General features: G+C 47.9%; 1 protein-coding gene across 6 annotated transcripts in view; it reads right to left on the minus strand.

The window, feature by feature from the left end:
- pnpla4 (patatin-like phospholipase domain containing 4) overlaps positions 1–19,903 on the minus strand; it is an 86,594-nt gene that overhangs the window by 24,247 nt on the left and 42,444 nt on the right. For 5 of the 6 annotated variants that reach the window (XM_070892543.1, XM_070892538.1, XM_070892541.1 and 2 more), the window contains 3 exons: positions 16,609–16,703; positions 7,269–7,404; positions 3,048–3,113 (listed from right to left, as the gene is read on the minus strand). In XM_070892543.1, coding sequence (XP_070748644.1) covers positions 3,048–3,113; positions 7,269–7,404; positions 16,609–16,622 — 216 coding nt within the window. In that variant the 5' untranslated portion in view covers positions 16,623–16,703. The remainder of the gene's footprint in view (positions 1–3,047; positions 3,114–7,268; positions 7,405–16,608; positions 16,704–19,903) is intronic. The other variant, XM_070892540.1, reaches the window with a different exon arrangement.

Genomic DNA, 19,903 nt, shown 5'->3' on the forward strand with positions numbered 1-19,903 from the left:
CTAGTCATCAAGATCCACAGCACGGCCCTGGACAATGTGAATCATTTCCCATACCTCGGGAGCCTTTTATCAACAAAAGCAGACATTGATGAGGAGATTCAACACTGCCTCCTGTGTGCCAGCGCAGCCTTCGGCCGCCTGAGGAAAAAAGTGTTCGAAGACCAGGCCCTGAAATCTACCACCAAGCTCATGGTCTACAGGGTTGTAGTAATACCCGCCCTCCTGTATGGATCAGAGGCATGGACGATGTACAGTAGACACCTCAAGTTGCTGGAGATATATCACCAACAATATCTCCGCAAGATCCTACAAATCCTTTGGGAGGACAGATGCACCAACATTAATGTCCTCGTCCAGACTAACATCCCCAGCATTGAACCAATGACCACACTTGATCAGCTCCGCTGGGCAGGCCACGTTGTTTTCATGCCAGACACGAGACTCCCAAAGCAAGCGCTCTACTTGGAACTCCTTCATGGCAAACGAGTCAAAGGTGGACAGAGGAAAGGTTACAAGGACACCCTCAAAGCCTCCCTGATAAAGTGGAACCACCCCATCCGACACCTGGGAATCCCTGGCCAAAGACCGCCCTAAGTGGAGGAAGAGCATCTGGGAGGGCGCTGAGCACTTCGAGTCTCATCACCGAGTGCATGCAGAAAACAAGCGCAGGCAGCGGAAGGAGTGCGGCTCTTGCATTGGACTGTTCAGCCACCTAATGACTAATTCGAAGAGTGGAAGCAAGTCTTCCTCGATTCCGAGGGACTGCCTATGATGATTAAAGGCCTTCGAGATGTCGAATACTGCACAGGGGCAAAAGCAGCCCTTTCACTTCGGATATGTGGCTTTGAATTGAATCAGGCTGCTAAAAGAAAGACTTAGATTTATATAGCGCCTTTCATAACCTCCGGATGTCTCAAAGTGCTTTACAACCAATGAAGTACTTTTGGAGTGTAGTCACTGTTGTAATGCTAGGATAATAGCTTCTTCTATGTTTTTCTTAGTGAAATAAGTGCGGTATCAAACAAACTCCCAGTGTCAAGTGAGGGGAGGGGGATTCAATCTTGCTTTTATACAGTGCCCTGTGTGGAACTCGCTACCACAGGGAGTGGTTGAGGCAAATAGCAGAGATGCATTTAAGGGGCAGCTGGATAAACACATGAGGGAGAAAGGAATAGGAGGATATGCTGATAGGGTGGGATGAAGAGGGGTGGGAGGAGGCTGGTGTGGAGCATAAACACCGGCACAGAGCTGTTGGGCTGACTGCTCTGTTTCCGTGCTGTAAAACCCATGTAATTGCATACACCCAAAGCACTTCACACACAACGACTTATTTTGGTGCCAGCCTTGGCTCAGTGGTAGCGGGTTCAAGTCTCAGAAACGCCTTGAAATGGAGGTAGAGGGTAATGTTGTTTGAAGTGGTGTATTGGTAGTTGACTCAGGCATTGAGGAGTAAAAGCAGCCAGCATATTGAAACACGATCCCATGGCACTACTTCAAAGAAGGAGTTAATATTTGTCTAATATTTATCCCTCAATCAACATAACAAAAAAACAGATTATCTGGTCATGATGACATTGCTGTGTGTGGGAGCTTGCTTATGCGCAAACTGACTGCCGGTTTCCTACATTACAAGAATGCCTACACTCCAAAAGTACTTCATTAGCTGTAAAGTGCTTTGAGACGCCCGGTGGTCGTGAAAGGCGCTATATAAATCTAAGGGCCCGAACTTGGTGGAAGCCAAGTTCCGCCTTAAGGACCGCCGGTGACCGCCAAGAGACCTACGGTACTTTGCCAGGAAGATTCCTGTAAAAGATAAGACAGTACCGCCGGCGGCAAAAAAACAATTTACGCCGTGAATCTGGGCGGCAGTGGGCAGCAGCTCCCAATCTCGGCGGAAAATGCAATCCTCGCCAAAGTACCACCGTGGATTGAGTCGCACCCAGGGAGTGGAGGGGAAACAGATAAAAATTAAAATGTTTTGAAAAAAATAAAAACCAATGGAAAACCTCTTGTCATTATCACATTATGTTTGTGATAATGACCAGGGGCTGGAAGAGATTACAGAGATAGGGCAGAGCGAGGTCGTGGAGGGATTTGAAAATAAGAATTAAAATTTGGAAATCGAGGCGTTGCTTAACCGGATGCCGATGCAGGTCAGCGAGCACAGGGATGATGGGTGAGCAGGACTTGGTGCGAGTTAGGACACGGGCTGCCGGGTTTTGGATCGAGTTTTATGTAGGGTAGCTCTTACAAGAGGTCCCCGTTTTACGTTTTGGCAGCCGCTGCAAAACTTCACCCTGCCTCTTCGGCACGTGGTCCCGGCCTGCAAGACCATCAGCAGGCCGGGGCTATTAGAGGGAACAGCGTGCGGTGGCATGCTACTTTGGGGAGCAGCGCACGCTGCTGCAGGAGGGCGGGGCAGGTACAGCAGGAGCAGCGAGGTTGGAGCGAAGGAGCGGCAAGAGATTGTAGAGGGACGTGATCGGGGCCCAGGAGAGGCGCGAGTTTGGTGCCCAGAAGAGGCGAGGGCCCAGGGGCAGCACGGGCCAGCCCGCACTGCGATATGTGTGCGCACTAGGTCCGTGCAGCAGAGCTGGTCTCCAGTCGTCTTGGTTAACCCTTGCCACTGGACCAAGACCGAGCTCTGTCAAGCCCGTGTGGTGGCTGGTGTACAACGGCCACCACACGTTAAATAAATCCACGCACAGGTATCTTCCACCCTTCAGGATGCAGTTCGGGATCTGGAATATTGAAACACCTGTGAACTGATCCCTTTTCGGCGTGGAAGCAGGTCATCCTCGATTCGAGGGACTGCCTATGATGATGATCTTGCCTCAATTTATTCAACTGCTGTTCTGAACTGCTGCACTTCTGCCCCCAAGTGTCCATTGCTAGAGTGCTGCTGCCGGCTTTGAAGCAGACACGGATTACTTCAGATCCTCATCGTAATACACCGTAAACTATACATTATACTTTTAAATGAAATCTCAACAGAAAAATGCACATAGCAAATCATAACTATTGTATAGAAAGCCACTTATACTCACTTCTCCTCTATACTCCACTGCCTTGATGCCAGCGTAGAATGGCACAAAGCTGCTGGCAAGAAGAACCTGGTAAGAAAGAGCAAGTGTCAACTTTCAACGGTAAATCTACAAAAAGTAAATTTTTTCCGCTCAGTTCGAAGATTTAATGCACATCCCTGTATGGTATGGAGTCAGTTTGCGTTGAGTCATTGATGGGAGCTTTCTGTGCAAACTGGCCATCGCGTTTCCTAAATTACAACAGCGACTGCACTTCAAGAAAAGTGCTTCATGGGCTGTAAAGCGTTTTGGAACGTCCCGAGGCGCTATATAAATGCACAATTTTTTAAAATCCCCCCCCCCCCCCCCCGGCCCACTATGACTTTTCTCCTGGGTTGTCGTGGAGATCAATCTTCAGTTCCCGGAGCCGCCAGGAGAATCTTAATCCTACGTGGATCTGCTCCTGGGTCGTCCACCAGTCCAGAATGCGTAGGACCCGGTGGGGGTGCGTCTCTCCAGCCGCCCGTCTCTCCTGTCGGTTCGCCGGGCGGTTTCCGCAACCTGCGGCCGATCGGCAGCGCCGGGTTTCATACTTGCCGGCCAGCTGAAAATCCTCCCCGTTGGCTCCCCGGGTTCAAACGGCCTCCAGCTTTGTGTCAGCCGTGGCTCAGTGGGTAGCACACTCGCTTCTGAGTCGCAAAGGTTGCGGCTTCAATGTCCCACTCCAGGGACTTGAGCACAAAAAGCTGGGATGAGACTCCCAGTGCTGCGCTAAGGGAGCGCTGCACTGTTGGAGGTACCATCTTTTGGATGAGACGTTAAACCAAGGTCTGCTCTCTCAGGTGGAATAAAAGATCCCATGGCACTATTTCGAGGAAGAGCAGGGGAGTTATCCTCGGTGTCCTGGCCAATATTAATCCCTCAATCAACATAACAAAAACAGATTATCTGGTCATTATCACATTGCTTTTTGTGTTGCACTTTATCAAGGAGGCTTTGAGGGCGTTCTTGTAACGTTTCCGCTGCACACCTTTGGCTCGAGCAAAAGATGGGCAGAGGAAACGTTACAAGGACACCCTTAAAGCCTCCCTGATAAAGTACAACATCCCCACCGACACCTGGGAATCCCTGGCCAAAGACCGCCCCAAGTAGAGGAAGAGCATCCGGGAAGGCGCTAAGCACCTTGGGTCTCGTCGCCGAGAGCATGCAGAAACCAAGCGCAGGCAGCGGAAGGAGCGTGCGGCAAACCAGACTCCCCACCCACCCTTTCCTCCAACCACTGTCTGTCCCACCTGTGACAGAGACTGTAATTCCCGTATTGGACTGTTCAGCCACCTAAGAACTCATTTTAAGAGTGGAAGCAAGTCTTCCTCGGTTCTGAGGGACTGCCTATGTTGACGATGAAGCTGTTTGTGGGAGCTTGCTGTGCGCAAATTGGCTGCCGCGTTTCCCACATTACAACAGTGAATACACTGCAAAACTAGTTCATTGGTTGTAAAGCGCTTTGAGACGTCCGGTGGTCGTGAAAGGCGCTATATAAATGTAAGTCAGTCTTTCTTTCTTTTTCCAGTACCAGACCGTGTGGTCATTCTTCACGGAGTGACCCTCGGCGCTAGAGAGCAAATGTCACAGAGGCAGTGCTCTCAGTGCATAACTTCACCTGCTGGAAGCCGAGTATCAGGAACTCGGGCCTGAGGAAGTATTTTACTTCCATTAACGTTAAATGAAAGGACTCACATAAGAGTATTTCGAGAAGAGCATCTGCCACCCGTGGAGTCATACCCAGGCAAGGAACAGCCACCGTCAGGTGACCAGAAAGGGTGGGAAAAAAGATTAGTAGAAAAAGGAGAATTTTTTTTTTTTTTTTTTAAATACAAGTCAGCCAAGATTTTTATTTATAAATATTTTAATAACCAGAATTTTTATAGCCTGGCTATTTTAGTAGGCGAGGAAAAAAAAAGAACAATTTTCCATACTGCCGACTCAAGATCGAATCTGCAATGTCACAAGTAAATCTAAATTAAAACAGTTTGCGAGAACAAAATATGACATTTATAAGATTTTGTTAGTATTAAGAGAAGACCATCGGCAATAAATCATAGTGCAGAGCAATAAAAATACACCAATATACTGGGCAATAAGCTCCGATAGGATCAGAGTCAGCTTTATCATCACATTTCCTGTGTCTGCCTGAACATCAGCAACATCATGACCTTCATGTCTGTCATTTTTCCTCGGCTTCATTTAAAGTTTGGCCCCATCACATTTCCCAGCAACTTATCTCTCCTCTCTTCAGCAGGACATACCGTGCTCAGCCTCTGGGAGGGAGAGGGAGAGAGCGGGAGAGAGGGAGAGGGGGAGCGGAAGAGAGGGGGAGCGGAAGAGAGGGGGAGCGGGAGCGAGGGGGAGCGGAAGAGAGGGGGAGGGGGAGCGGGAGAGAGGGGGAGTGGGAGCGTGAGGGGGAGCGGGAGCGAGAGGGGGAGTGGGAGAGAGAGGGGGAGCGGGAGAGAGAGGGGGAGCGGGAGAAAGAAAGGAAGGAAGAGAGAATGAGGGAGAGAAAAGGGGACAGAAAAAGAGAAATAAAGTGGTAGAAGGAGAAAGAGAGAAGAGAAAGAGAGAAAGAGAAAAAGAGAAAGCGAGATAGAGATAGAGAAAGAAAAAGAAAAATGAGAAAAAGAGAGAAAGAAAGAGAAAGAGAGAGAGAAGATACAAAGATAAAGACTAGAAAAATTGCAGCTGTCTTCATTGAAATAGATGGGATTATCAGGTGACATGATAAACATGTTTACGATTATGAAGAATTGAGACAAAGTAGATAGAATCAGTCTGTTTCCAGTGATTGAAAGGTCTAGAACAAGGGGTCATAGATAGGAGTAAGGACAGAGAGCAGTGTCATGTATCTTACATTATTATATATAACTGTATCCTAACATGCTATACATGACTGTAATAAGATATGATCTGTAACCACCAGCATACCTTACCACCAGGGGTGCACTTGCAACAGACAGGTATATAAGGGCAGGTCTCAGAAAAGTGCAGCATTCCAGAGCTGTGAAATAAAGGTGCAGGTCCAGAGTGACCTTGACTTCACTACATGCCTCGTGTGAATCTGTACTGAGGGGACAGGATTTTACAAATAGGAGACATTTTTTTTGTTACACACGAGATTTGAGGCTGTGAAATAAACTACCAGAGTTAGTGATTGAAGTGAATTCTAGCCTGGCACACACCATGAGTTGAGTCTGTGTGCTTCCTGGCCTTAATGTCTTATGTACACTGACCCTAAATTCCACAGGGTGGAACCTAAAGGGTAAGATTTAGATGGAAGGACCTCAGAAGTGCTGAACATCCCCCACTGCCCACAGTCTTCCATCCTGTTACAATCTGAAGGCTTTCGAAATTCAAGCTGAGTTACTAACCCACTGCTATTTGATTTAGGTCATCTTCTCTCTTACTCCTATCACCCTTGGTGGTGTCCTGCATTACAGACTGGGCCCTTCGCATAGGTTTCTGAATAGCAACAATTAATTATGATTTACTAATACTTTTACAACAGACTATCTGGTCATCATCACATTACTGTTTGCTGTGTGCAAATTGGCCATGTTTCCTACATTACAACAGTGACTATACTTTTCAAATAAAAAGGTACAGGTTGAACTTCTCTTATCCGGAGCTCCTTTATCCGGCACCACCCCTCGTCCGGGACCATACCCGGCCGCCGGGTGGCGCATGCACAAATCCTACTCGCCAATACAATCTTTCTCTTCGATTGGCTGCCTCCTCATCGCCCTGCTGGAACTCCTGCAGCCACAGTCCTCGAGCTGGCCGCTCCTCCCCACAGCGCTCCCTCCGGGGGGGGCTCGGGGCGACTCTTCGGAGCCTGCCGACTCTTCGGGGCCCCCTGCACACTGACTGGCTGGCTGACTGACTGTCGTTCCAGCCAATCGGCGCGCGCGCACACACACTGACCGCAGCAGCACCCCAGCCCATCCCAGTAACAGCGCTTAAAGGCGCAGTCCACCCAAACAAGTGACCTCCCCTCATCCGGAACAGGCCAGGTCCCGAGGGTGCCGGATAAGGGAGGGTCAACCTGTACTTCATTGGTTGTACAACACTTTGGGACGTCCTGAGGTAGTGAAAGGTGCTTCATAAATGCAATGCAAGTCTTCATTTTCCGTTTCTTTAACATGCAGACAGTAAACCCAATTACGCAACCACATGCAATCTGAGGTGAGTTACCGTTATGAGGTCCTCCCTGGTAGGAAACGAGGAGATCAGACAATTTTTCAGTGTCTTAACGTTTGTGATTGACACATAGAGCCGCTCATGAGCTTTCTTATGGGCATCAGCCGAGAGAATGGACTCCATCCCTTCCCTTAGAAGGAAGAACAAATCACATTACTCGCCTTCACCTGTCTGAAAGAGTGCCACCTTTTTATAAAAATTTATCAACAAAATCCACAAGACTCACACACAAGCTTTGTGCAACCGAACAGAATTAAATTCATATCTGTCTTGACCGTGTTCACATTTCGAGTTAACCATTTGTAACTGCGATTATTGCAAGTACCTCAGAACCCTGAGCATGGAATTGGAGGGGTAACATAGCAACAGGAAGATGCCATTCAGCCCCTCGAGCCTGTACCACCAGTCAACGAGATCATGGCTGATCTATGGGAGAAAGAGGGGGGGGGCAAAACAGAGACTGCTCCACGGAGGTTGGGAAAAACGGGGAAGATGTAAAGAAAGTTTGGAAGGACAGGCTGTTCTGGCTCGCTCACACACACGTCCCAAAACATACACTGGCACTTGGAGCTGGCCACTTACCTGATGTCAACAGGTGTTTTGTGTATGGCAAACAAGAGGATATGGAACAACACTGGGCAGTGTTGTCTCTAAACTTATTTAGAGTGGCTGTATGGATATGCTGCAGGGAAGAAAAACTACTTAAACTGACCATTTTAGTTGCAGTCCTTTTTTCAGTTAAAGTCTATGAATACGAACATAGGAACACAGGAACATAGAACAGGAGTAAGACCATTCAGCTCCTCGAACCTGTTCCGCCATTGAATGCGATCATGGCTGATCTGTGACCTAACTCCATTGGCCCATATAATAACTTTGCTGAACAAAAATCTCAGATTTAAAAGTAACAATTGACCGAGCATCAATTGCCGTTTGCGGAAGAGAGTTCCAAACTTCTACCACCCTTTGTGTATAGAGGCATTTCCTAATTTAATTCCTGAAAGATCTGGCTCTAATTTTTAGATTATGCCCCCTGATCCTGGACTCCCCAACCAGCGGGAACAGCTTCTCTCTATCTACCTCATCTGTTCCCCTCAATATCCTGAAAACTTCGATCAAATCACCCCTTAACCTTCTAAATTCTAGTGAATACAACTCTAATTTGTGTAATTAACAGGGGAAAACCGATAGATTAGAAGGCAATCATCATCATCATAGGCAGTCCCTCGGAATAGATGAAGACTTGCTTCCACTCCTGAAGTGAGTTCTTTGGTGGCTGACCAGTCCAATACGGGAGCAACAGACTCTGTCACAGGTGGGACAGACAGTCGTTGAGGGAAAGGGTGAGTGGGACTGGTTTGCCGCACGCTCCTTCTGCTGCCTGCGCTTGACCTCTGCACGCTCTCGGCGTTGAGACTCGAGGTGCTCAGCGCCCTCCCGGATGCACTTTCTCCACCTAGGGCGGTCTTCGGCCAGGGACTCCCAGGTGTCAGTGGTGATGTCGCACTTTATCAGGGAGGCTTTGAGGGTGTCCTTAAAACGTTTCCGCTGCCCACCTTTGGCTCGTTTGCCGTGAAGGAGTTCAGAGTAGAGCGCTTGCTTTGGGAGTCTTGTGTCTGGCATGTGGACAATGTGGCCTGCCCAGCGGAACTGATCGAGTGTGGTCAATGCTGGGGATGTTGGCCTGGTCGAGGATGTTAATGTTGGTGCGCCTGTCCTCCCAGAGGATTTGTAGGATCTTGCGGAGACATCGTTGGTGATCTATCTCCAGCGACTTGAGGTGTCTTCTGTACATCGTCCATGCCTCTGATCCATACAGGAGGGCGGGTATTACTACAGCTCTGTAGACCATGAGCTTGGTTTAAGATTTGAGGACCTGGTCTTCGAACGCTCTTTTCCTCAGGCGACCGAAGGCTGCACTGACGCACTGGAGGCGATCTCGAATCTCCGCATCAATGTCTGCTTTTGTTGACGAGAGGCTCCCGAGGTATGGGAAATGGTCCACGTTGACAAGGGCCGCACCGTGGATCTTGATGACTGGGGGGCAGTGCTGTGCAGCGAGGACAGGCTGGTGGAGGACCTTTGTCTTACGGATGTTTAGCGTAAAGCCCATGCTTTCATATGCCTCAGTAACTATATCAACTATATCCTGGAGTTCAATCTCAGAATGTGCGCAGACGCAGGCGTCGTCCACGTACTGTGGCTCAACGACAGAGGTTGGGGTGATCTTGGACCTGGCATGGAGGCGGGGTAGGTTAAACAGCTTCCCACTGGTTCTGTAGTTTAGTTCAACTCCGGCGGGGAGCTTGTCGACTGTGAGGTGGAGCATGCAGCGAGGAAGATTGAGAAGAGGGTTGGAGCGATGACGCAGCCCTGTTTGACCCCGGTCCGGACATGGATTGGGTCTGTAATGGATCAGTTGGTAAGGATCACGGCCTGCATGTCGTCGTGGAGCAAGCGAAGGATGTTGACAAACCTTTGGGGACACCCGAAACGGAGGAGGATGCTCCATAGACCCTCGCGGTTGACAGTGTCAAAGGCCTTTGTAAGGTCGAAGAAGGCCATATATAAGGGCTGGCGCTACTCCCTGCATTTTTCCTGCAGTTGTTGCGCTGCAAAGATCATGTCCGTTGTGCCCCATAGGGGATGAAATCCGCACTGTGACTCCGAGAGGAGTTCCTCGACCACAGGGAGAAGATGGTTGAGAACTCTAGCGACAACTTTCCCTGTGGCTGATAGCAGGAAGATTCCCCTGTAGTTGCCGCAGTCGGACTTGTCCCTTTTTTTTTTAAAAAAGATGGTCACGATCACTGCATCTCTGAGATCTCCCGGCATGCTCTCCTCCCTCCAGATGAGAGAGATGAGGTCATGTATCCACACCAACAGCGCCTCTCCGCCATACTTTAGCGCTTCAGCAGGGATTCCATCCGCACCCGTAGCCTTGTTGTTCTTGAACTGTTTTATGGCTTTGCCTGCCTCGTGCAGCGTTGGGGTTTCACTGAGGTGGTGGCGGGTCGCATGCTGCGGGATGGAGTCAAGAACACTCGAGTCAAAGGCAGAGTCTCGATTGAGGATATCTTCGAAGTGCTCCTTCCAGCGGGCCCTGATAGCCTCGGTATCCTTGATGAGTGTTTCCCCATTCTTGGCCAGCAGAGGTGCGGAGTCTTGGGAGTTTGGACTGTAGGTGGCCTTGACTGCGATGAAGAATCCTCGCATATCGTGGCTGTCGGCCAGTTGTTGTATCTCCTGCTCTTTCTCCATCAACCACCTGTTCTTTGGGTCCCGGGTTTTTTGTTGGACCTCCGCCTTGAGCCGTATGTAATGTTGCTTTGCTGCTCCCGAGTTAGGTTGTTGCTTGAAGCTCAGAAATGCTCTGCGCTTGCGATCTATTAGTTCTTGGATCTCCTGATTATTTTCCTCAAACCAGTCCTGGTGTTTTCTGGTTGAGTGACCAAGTGTCTCTACACAAGCACTGGTTATGGAGGCCTGGAGGACAGACCAAGCGCTGTGGGCATTCAACATCTCGGGGTCATCAAGGCACGCCAGGTTAGCTGTGAGGCGCTGGCTGTATAGGGCTCTCTTAGCTGGGTCTTTAAATGCCCCGGCATTAACTTTTTTGCGGAACTGCTTCTGCTGTCCCCTCTGCTTTGGGGCAATGTTAATGTCGATAATGGATCGGATTAGGCGGTGGTCCGTCCAGCAGTCGTCAGCTTCTGTCATGACGCGGGTGATGCACACATGTTGCGATCCCTGGCTCGGACGATGTCAGCCTCAAGCTCATCGCCGAGTAGCGTCTTTGATGGTACGTGGCCCAAGGCTTAGTTGGGGGACAGGCATTAGGAAGGTCAATTGTCTGCTGGAGATCCGAGGGATGTTTTAAAAGTCCGGAGGGACCTGCAGTGCGAGGCTGGGTCAGATCGGCTGGCTGAAGGGACCTGGAGTGTGTCGTTGGGTCGGGCCCTCTGGCCGAAGGGACCTGGAGTGCGAGGCTGGGTCAGACCGGCTGGCCAAAGGGACCCAGAGTGTGTCGTTGGGCCGGGCCGACTGGGCGAAGGGATCTGGAGTGCGATGTTGGGCCGGGCCAGCTAACCGATGAGCTGTAACTATAAACAGGGTATTAACGACATCTTCCAGACCTCACTGACTACCTCTAAACTATGATAATGCAGACATGTCAACTACTGTTACAAAGAGGCGCTGATGGATAGCCAATGAAGAGATTATTTTTTTAACTGGAGAATGATGAGAAGAGCTAGCTGAAATAGAAAGCTTACCAGTAGATGTTCTTCATGTTGGGGTCAGGTTGGAAGTCTATCAGTTTAAGTGTTTCTTGGAAGAGATGTTTAATCCTTCAGCTGAAATCACCTCACAAGTGACAGACCAGTAACCACCAGCACTCAACCCCAGAGGAAGACTTGCGCTGGTCGGTAGTTTTTGAAATCTTATGTGTTGGTTTGAATGCTTTTTACGACCTGGTTAGAAATATTTACCAAGGGGAAACCTTCCCATTATGTTTATAGTGTTGCTAACACAACAATAACAAGAGGAAATAAAGAATTTATATGGGCCTAGAAATTCCAGCCTCCCGGGTCTGTACGGGGTGTGTGCAGACCCAGAAAGGCATCGGAAAAGCCGGTTTTCAGCACACGATGCCAACATATAGAGCCAACGCATCTCCACATCCGGGACATTCACATGGGCAAGAGTGTGGTATTTACCCATATCTTGCCCAACCAATGTCCTGAAAACTCTTGCGCCTGATAAAAGCAAGCACATAAACATAATAAAATAAATTTATAAAAACCCTCCCCACTACGGTAAGTTTATTTTAAACCATAATTTTAAAAACTTTTTTTTTTTAAATCGGAAAAATATATATTTTTTATAATATATAAATAGCTTTAATTGAAATTAATAAAAATATGTGGTGTATTTTTTCTATCTTTTATTAGAGTTTTGTGTGTTTGGGGCTGTTTCTCATTCATAATAATGGGAATTCCAACTTACGGAGTTCCCATTATTATGAATGAGAACATACTTGACCTGATTGGCTGCCCAGAGCCATGTGACTGCAGCTCCAGCCCTGCGCATGTCCCGACGTGCACGCGCTGCGACACGCAGTCAGTGGAGGCCTCAGTGGGCGCAGCAGGAACAGGTAGGTGCACAACTTTTAACTTTTCCCCTCGATCGCCCGCGGGAAGCAGCCGACTGGGATTTCTGGGCCATGAAGAACATAACAATTGTAGAAATGGGTGCAGAAGATATGGCCCCTTCGAGCCTGCTCCGCCATTCAATAAGATCATGGCTGATCTTCAACCTCAACTCCACTTTCCCGCCCGATCCTCATATCCCTTGATTCCCTTAGTGTCCCAATTGTGTCTAATCACTTCTTCACACAAAGGGTCATCATCATCATTATAGGCAGTCCCTTGGAATCGAGGGAGACTTGCTTCCACTCTTAAAATGAGTCCTTAGGTGGCTGAACAATCCAATAAGAGAACCACAGTCTCTGTCACAGGTGGGACAGACAGTGGTTGAAGGAAAGGGTGGGTGGGGAGTCTGGTTTGCTGCACGCTCCTTCCGCTGTCTGTGCTTGGTTTCTGCATGCTCTCGGCATTGAGACTCGAAGTGCTCAACACCCTCCCGGATACACTTCCTCCACTTAGAGCGGTCTTTGGCCAGGAATTTCCAGGTGTCAGTGGGGATGTCGCACTTTATCAGGGAGGCTTTGAGGGTGTCCTTGTAACGTTTCCTCTGCCCACCTTTGGCTCGCTTGCCGTGAAGGAGTTCCGAGTAGAGCGCTTGCTTTGGGAGTCTCGTGTCTGGCATGCGAGCGATTTGGCCCGCCCAACGGAGTTGATCAAGTGTGGTCAGTACTTCAATGCTGGGGATGTTGGCCTGGTCGAGGACGCTAATGTTGCTGCGTCTGTCCTCCCAGTGGATTTGTAGGATCTTGCGGCGGCATCGTTGGTGGTATTTCTCCAGCAACTTGAGATGTCTACTGTACATGGTCCAGGTCTCTGAGCCATACAGGAGGGCGGGTATTACTACAGCCCTTCAGACCATGAGCTTGGTGGCAGTTTTGAGGGTACAAAATTGGCTCAAAAGGGTAGGGGAATTCTTCCCTCCCAAAAACCTGGTCAGGCTGGGGAGGGGGGATAAGAACACAAGAATTAGGAACAGGAGTAGGCCATCTAGCCCCTCGAGCCTGCTCCGCCATTCAACAAGATCATGGCTGATCTGGCCGTGGACTCAGCTCCACTTACCCGCCCGCTCCCCGTAACCCTTAATTCCCTTATTGGTTAAAAATCTATCTATCTGTGATTTGAATACATTCAATGAGCTAGCCTCAACTGCTTGCTTGGGCAGAGAATTCCACAGATTCACAACCCTCTGGGAGAAGAAATTCCTTCTCAACTTGGCTCCCCCGTATTTTGAGGCTGTGCCCCCTAGTTCTAGTCTCCCCGACCAGTGGAAACAACCTCTCTGCCTCTATCCTGTCTATCCCTTTCATTATTTTAAATGTTTCTATAAGATCACCCCTCATCCTTCTGAACTCCAACGAGTAAAGACCCAGTCTACTCAATCTATCATCATAAGGTAATCCCCTCATCTCCGGAATCAGCCTAGTGAATCGTCTCTGTACCTCCTCCAAAGCTAGTATATCCTTCCTTAAGTAAGGTGACCAAAACTGCACGCAGTACTCCAGGTGCGGCCTCACCAATACCCTGTTGCAGCAGGACCTCCCTGCTTTTGTACTCCATCCCTCTCGCAATGAAGGCCAACATTCCATTCGCCTTCCTGATTACCTGCTGCACCTGCAAACTAACTTTTTGGGATTCATGCACAAGGACCCCCAGGTCCCTCTGCACCGCAGCATGTTGTAATTTCTCCCCATTCAAATAATATTTCCTTTTACTGTTTTTTTTTCCCAAGGTGGATGACCTCACATTTTCCAACATTGTATTCCATCTGCCAAACCTTAGCCCATTCGCTTAACCTATCTAAATCTCTTTGCAGCATCTCTGTGTCCTCTACACAACCCGCTTTCCCACTAATCTTTGTGTTATCTGCAAATTTTGTTACACTACACTCTGTCTCCTCTTCCAGGTCATCTATGTATATTGTAAACAGTTGTGGTCCCAGCACCGATCCCTGTGGCACACCAGTAACCACTGATTTCCAACCCAAAAAGGACCCATTTATCCCGACTCTCTGCTTTCTGTTAGCCAGCCAATTCTCGATCCATGCTAATACATTTCCACTGACTCCGCGTACCTTTATCTTCTGCAGTAACCTTTTGTGTGGCACCTTATCGAATGCCTTTTGGAAATCTAAATACACCACATCCATTGGTACACCTCTATCCACCATGCTTGTTATATCCTCAAAGAATTCCAGTAAATTAGTTAAACATGATTTCCCCTTCATGAATCCCATGTTGCGTCTGCTTGATTGCACTATTCCTATCTAGATGTCCCGCTATTTCTTCCTTAATGATAGCTTCAAGCATTTCCCCACTACAGATGTTGAACTAACCGGCCTCTAGTTACCTGCCTTTTGTCTGCCCCCTTTTTTTAAACAGAGGCGTTACATTAACTGCTTTCCAATCCGCTGGTACCTCCCCAGAGTCCAGAGAATTTTGGTAGATTATAACGAATGCATCTGCTATAACTTCCGCCATCTCTTTTAATACCCTAGGATGCATTTCATCTGGACCAGGGGACTTGTCTACCCTTGAGTCCCATTAGCCTATCCAGCAGTACCCCCCTAGTAATAGTGATTATCTCAAGGTCCTCCTTTCCCACATTCCCGTGACCAGCAATTTTTGGCTTTTGTGTCTTCCACTGTGAAGACCGAAGCAAAATAATTGTTTAAGGTCTCAGCCATTTCCACATTTCCCATTATTAAATCCCCCTTCTCATCTTCTAAAGAACCAACATTTACTTTAGTCTTTTCCGTTTTATATATCTGTAAAAGCTTTTACTATCTGTTTTTATGTTTTGCGCAAGTTTACTTTCGTAACTTAATCTATCTTTTCTTTCTTTATTGCTTTCTTAGTCATTCTTTGCTGTCGTTTAAAATTTTCCCAATCTTCTAGTTTTCCACTAACCTTGGCCACCTTATACGCATTGGTTTTTAATTTGATACTCTCCTTTATTTCCTTGGTTATCCACGGCTGGTTATCCCTTCTCTTACCGCCCTTCTTTTTCACTGGAATATATTTTTGTTGAGCACTATGAAAGAGCTCCTTAAAAGTCCTCCACTGTTCCTCAATTGTGCCACCATTTAGTCTGTGTTCCCAGTCTACTTTAGCCAACTCTGCCCTCATCCCACTGTAGTCCCCTTTGTTTAAGCATAGTACGCTCGTTTGAGACACTACTTCCTCACCCTCAATCTGTATTACAAATTCAACCATACTGTGATCACTGATTCCGAGAGGATCTTTTACTTGGAGATCATTTATTATTCCTATCTCATTACACAGGACCAGATCTAAGATAACTTGCTCCCTTGTCGGTTCTGTAACATACTGTTCTAAGAAACAACCCCGTATGCATTCTATGAATTCCTCCTCAAGGCTACCCCGTGTGATTTGATCAATCGATATGTAGGTTAAATTCCCTGATGATTACTGCCGTTCCTTTTTCACATGCCTCCATTATTCCCTTGATTATTGCCCTCCCCACCGTGAAGTTATTATTTGGGGGCCTATAAACTACGCCCACCAGTGACTTTTTCCCCTTACTATCTCTAATCTCCACCCACAATGATTCAACATTTTGTTCATTAGAGCCAATATCGTCTCTCACAACTGCCCTGATATCATCCTTTATTAACAGAGCTACCCCATCTCCTTTCCCTTCTTGTCTATCTTTCCGAATTGTCAGATACCCCTGTATGTTTAATTCCCAGTCTTGGCCCCCCTGCAAACACGTTTCTGTAATGGCCACCAAATCATACCCATTTGTAATGATTTGTGCCGTCAACTCATTTACTTTATTTCGAATGCTGCGTGCGTTTAGGTAGAGTGTTTTAATACTAGTTTTTAAACCATGATTTTTAGTTTTGACCCTTCCTGCAGCCCCTTTATATTCATACATATTGTCCCTTCCTATCACCTTGTGGTTTACACTTACCCCAGTGCTACTCTGCTCTGTCGCCTCCTGCCTTTTGCATTCTTTCTTGCAGAGGGGGGGTGTCAATTGAAAATTTCAAAAAAGTGAGACAAGAGTAATAAGGGTTACAGTACCAAGATGGGTAAACGGGGTTAAGATACAGATCAGCCATGATCTAATCGACTGATGGAACAGGCTCAGGGAGCTTCTCTTACCTCAATTGCTTCATAAAGTCATAGCCAGGTGTTAGTGCTCCAAGCCTTTGTTTCCGGACATCAGCTGCAAACCGGTAAGTAAATTCTTTGCATTGCTGAGGGTGGGGGGGGGGGGGGGGGTGGGGAGGGAGGAGAAGAGAGAGAAATTTAAAATTAAAACCGCGTCTCTCCAGTTATTCAGGGGGTTGACTAAAGCCGTACAGAACAGGAAGGCGCTAGGTTTGAAAATCACCCAGTGTTCCAGCTCCTGATCACCAGTCAACATTCCCTGTTCATAGAATCATAGAATGACACAGCACAGGAGGAGGCCATTCGGCCATCGTGCCTGAAAGAGCGATCCAATTAGTCCCACATCCCTTCCCTTTCCCCGTAAGTCCTGTTAGTTTATCCCCTTCAAGTATTTATCCAGATTCCTTTTGAAAGTTACTGCTGAATCTGCTCCCACCGCCCTTTCAGGCAGCGCGTTCCCAGATCATAACAACTCACTGTGTTAAAAAAAAATTCTCCTCATCTCGCCTCTGGTTCTTTTGCCAATTACCTTAACTCTGTGTCCTCTGGTTACCGATCTTCCTGTCACTGGAAACAGTTTCTCCTTATTTACCCTATCAAAATCCTACATGATTTTGAACACCTCTATTAATTCTCCCTTTAACCTTCTCTCTACTCCAAGCAGAAGAAACCCAACTTCTCCAGTCTCGCCACGTAACCGAAGCCCTGTATATTGGTACCATTCTAGTAAATCTCCTCTGCACCTGCTCTAAGGCCTTGACATAATTCCTAAAGTGTGGTGCCTGGAATTGGCTGGGGCCAAACTAGTGTTTTATTGAAGTTTAGCATAATTTCCTTGCTTCCACGGTGTCAGCTGTGACTCAGTGGGTAGCACACTCGCCCCGGAGTCAGCAGGCTGTGGATTCATGTCCCAACTCCAGAGAAATCAGCACACAAATCCAAGCTGACACTCCAATGCAGTGCTGAGGGAGCGCTGCAGTGTCGGAGGTGCCGTCTTTCGGATGAGACGTTAAACCGAGGCCCCGTCTGTCCCTCTCAGGTGGACATGAAAGATTCCATGGCACTATTTTGAAGAAGAGCAAGGGAGTTAACCCGGTGTCCTGGCCAATATTTATCCCTCAATCAACATAACAAAAACAGATTATCTGGTCATTATCACATTGCTGTTTGTGGGAGCTTGCTGTGTGCAAATTGGATGCCGCGTTTCCCACATTACAACAGAGACTACACTCCAAAAGTACTTCATTGGCTGTAAAGCGCTTGGAGATGTCCGGTGGTCATGAAAGGCGCTATATAAATGTAAGTCTTTCTTTTTACTTTTCCAAAACCACATGGTGAGGACAGAATAAGGTTTAGCCGTAGCACTCACTGCCCACAACATGATCCAAAGCGAGCCGACAGGCACCGTCAAGGCTCGTGCCATGGGCAAGGTATTGGAAGAATGTTGTCATGGCAGCTTTGGGGCTGCACCCCAAGTGTTAGTCACTAGCTTCAGGAATGGAGACGAGAAATACAGCACACTGTACGGCAGCCATCTTAACACCGAGTGCCGTTAAATAGACCCTGCGGGGTATTAGCTGTTACTTTCATCAAGGGATCCTGCACCCAGTATTACAGTAAGAATTTTAATAAAGCTGTGAATATTCAAATTCTGAAATACACAGCTGGTGCAGCAGTGTCTTGTTTAATAAAAAAAGGAAAGATAGATTTGCTGTACTCCGGAAAATCATCTGAAGAGCATGGTTTATTCAGTGCACAGAGTCGCTATAGAAATACCACCAACGATGTATCTGCAAGATCCTGCAAATCCCCTGGGAGGACAGACGCACCAACATTACCGTCCTCGACCAGGCCAACATCCCCAGCATCAAAGCACTGACCACACTCGACCAGCTCCGATGGGCGGGCCACATTGTTCGCATGCCAGACACAAGACTCCCAAAGCAAACGCTCCACTCGGAACTCCTGCACGGCAAACGAGCCAAAGGTGGGCAGAGGAAACATTTCAAGGACATCCTCGAGGTCTCCTTGATAAAGTGCAACATCCCCACCGACACCTGGGAATCCCTGGCCAAAGTCCGCCCTAACTGGACGAAGAGCATCCGGGAGGGCACCGAGCACCTCGAGTCTCGTCGCTGAGAGCATGCAGAGAACAAGCGCAGGCAGCAGAAGGAGCGTGCGGCAAACCAGACTCCCCACCCACCCTTTCCTTCAACCACTGTCTGTCCCACGTGTGACAGAGACTGTAATTCCTGTATTGGACTGTTCAGTCACCTGAGAACTCACTTTTAGAGTGGAAGCAAGTCTTCCTCGATTCCGAGGGACTGCCTATGATGATGAAGAATTTTAATAAAGCTGTAATAGTCGAATTCTGAAAGGCACATCTGGTGCAGCAGTGTCTTTTGGGAAAGATGGATTGCTGTAGCCCGGAAACTCATCTGACGAGCATGGTTTATTCAGTGCTTGAACAGAGGAGTGTTGGGGTTCCTTTGCCAGAACTGGAAAAAAGAGACTACAGGTCTGATCAAAATAAAGAATGGCAGGGGGTAACAAATAACAGTCAAGGGTACAGATAATGCGATCTAATATCCAAATCGGCATTAGTAGATTTAATAGCCTATGAATAGCTGAGAATAGCTGAAAAATGGCGAGAATCTCTGATGTCGCTGGTCTCCTAATCTGAGGAAGGACGTTCTTGCTATTGAGGGAGTGCAGCGAAGGTTCACCAGACTGATTCCTGGGATTGCGGGACTGACATAAGAAGAAAGACTGGATGGACTGGGCCTGTATTCACTGGAATTTAGAAGGATGAGAGGGGATCTCATAGAAACATATAAAATTCTGATGGGACTGGACAGGTTAGATGCAGGAAGAATGTTCCTGATGTTGGGGAAGTAGAGGGGTCACAGTCTAAGGATAAGGGATAAGCCATTTAGGACCGAGACGAGGGGAAACTTCTTCACCCAGAGTTGTGAACCTGTGGCATTCTCGACCGCAGAGAGTTGTTGATGTCAGTTCGTTAGATATATTCAAGAGGGAGTTAGATATGGGCCTGACGGCTAAAGGGATCAAGGGGTAAGGAGAGAAAGCAGGAAAGGGGTACTGAGGGAATGATCAGCCATGATCTTATTGAATGGTGGTGCAGGCTCGAAGGGCCGAATGGCCTACTCCTGCACCTATTTTCTATGTTTCCAAACGCGAGGCTCATCAGGAGGCAGTGGAAAGTGTAGATGCAGAAGTGAGAGCAAGACCCTGGGCTGTGCGTAAGGCTGAGAGCAAAGGTGCA

Source organism: Pristiophorus japonicus, chromosome 10 (genome assembly GCF_044704955.1).
Source record: "Pristiophorus japonicus isolate sPriJap1 chromosome 10, sPriJap1.hap1, whole genome shotgun sequence".
NCBI classification, from domain to species: Eukaryota; Metazoa; Chordata; class Chondrichthyes; family Pristiophoridae; genus Pristiophorus; species Pristiophorus japonicus.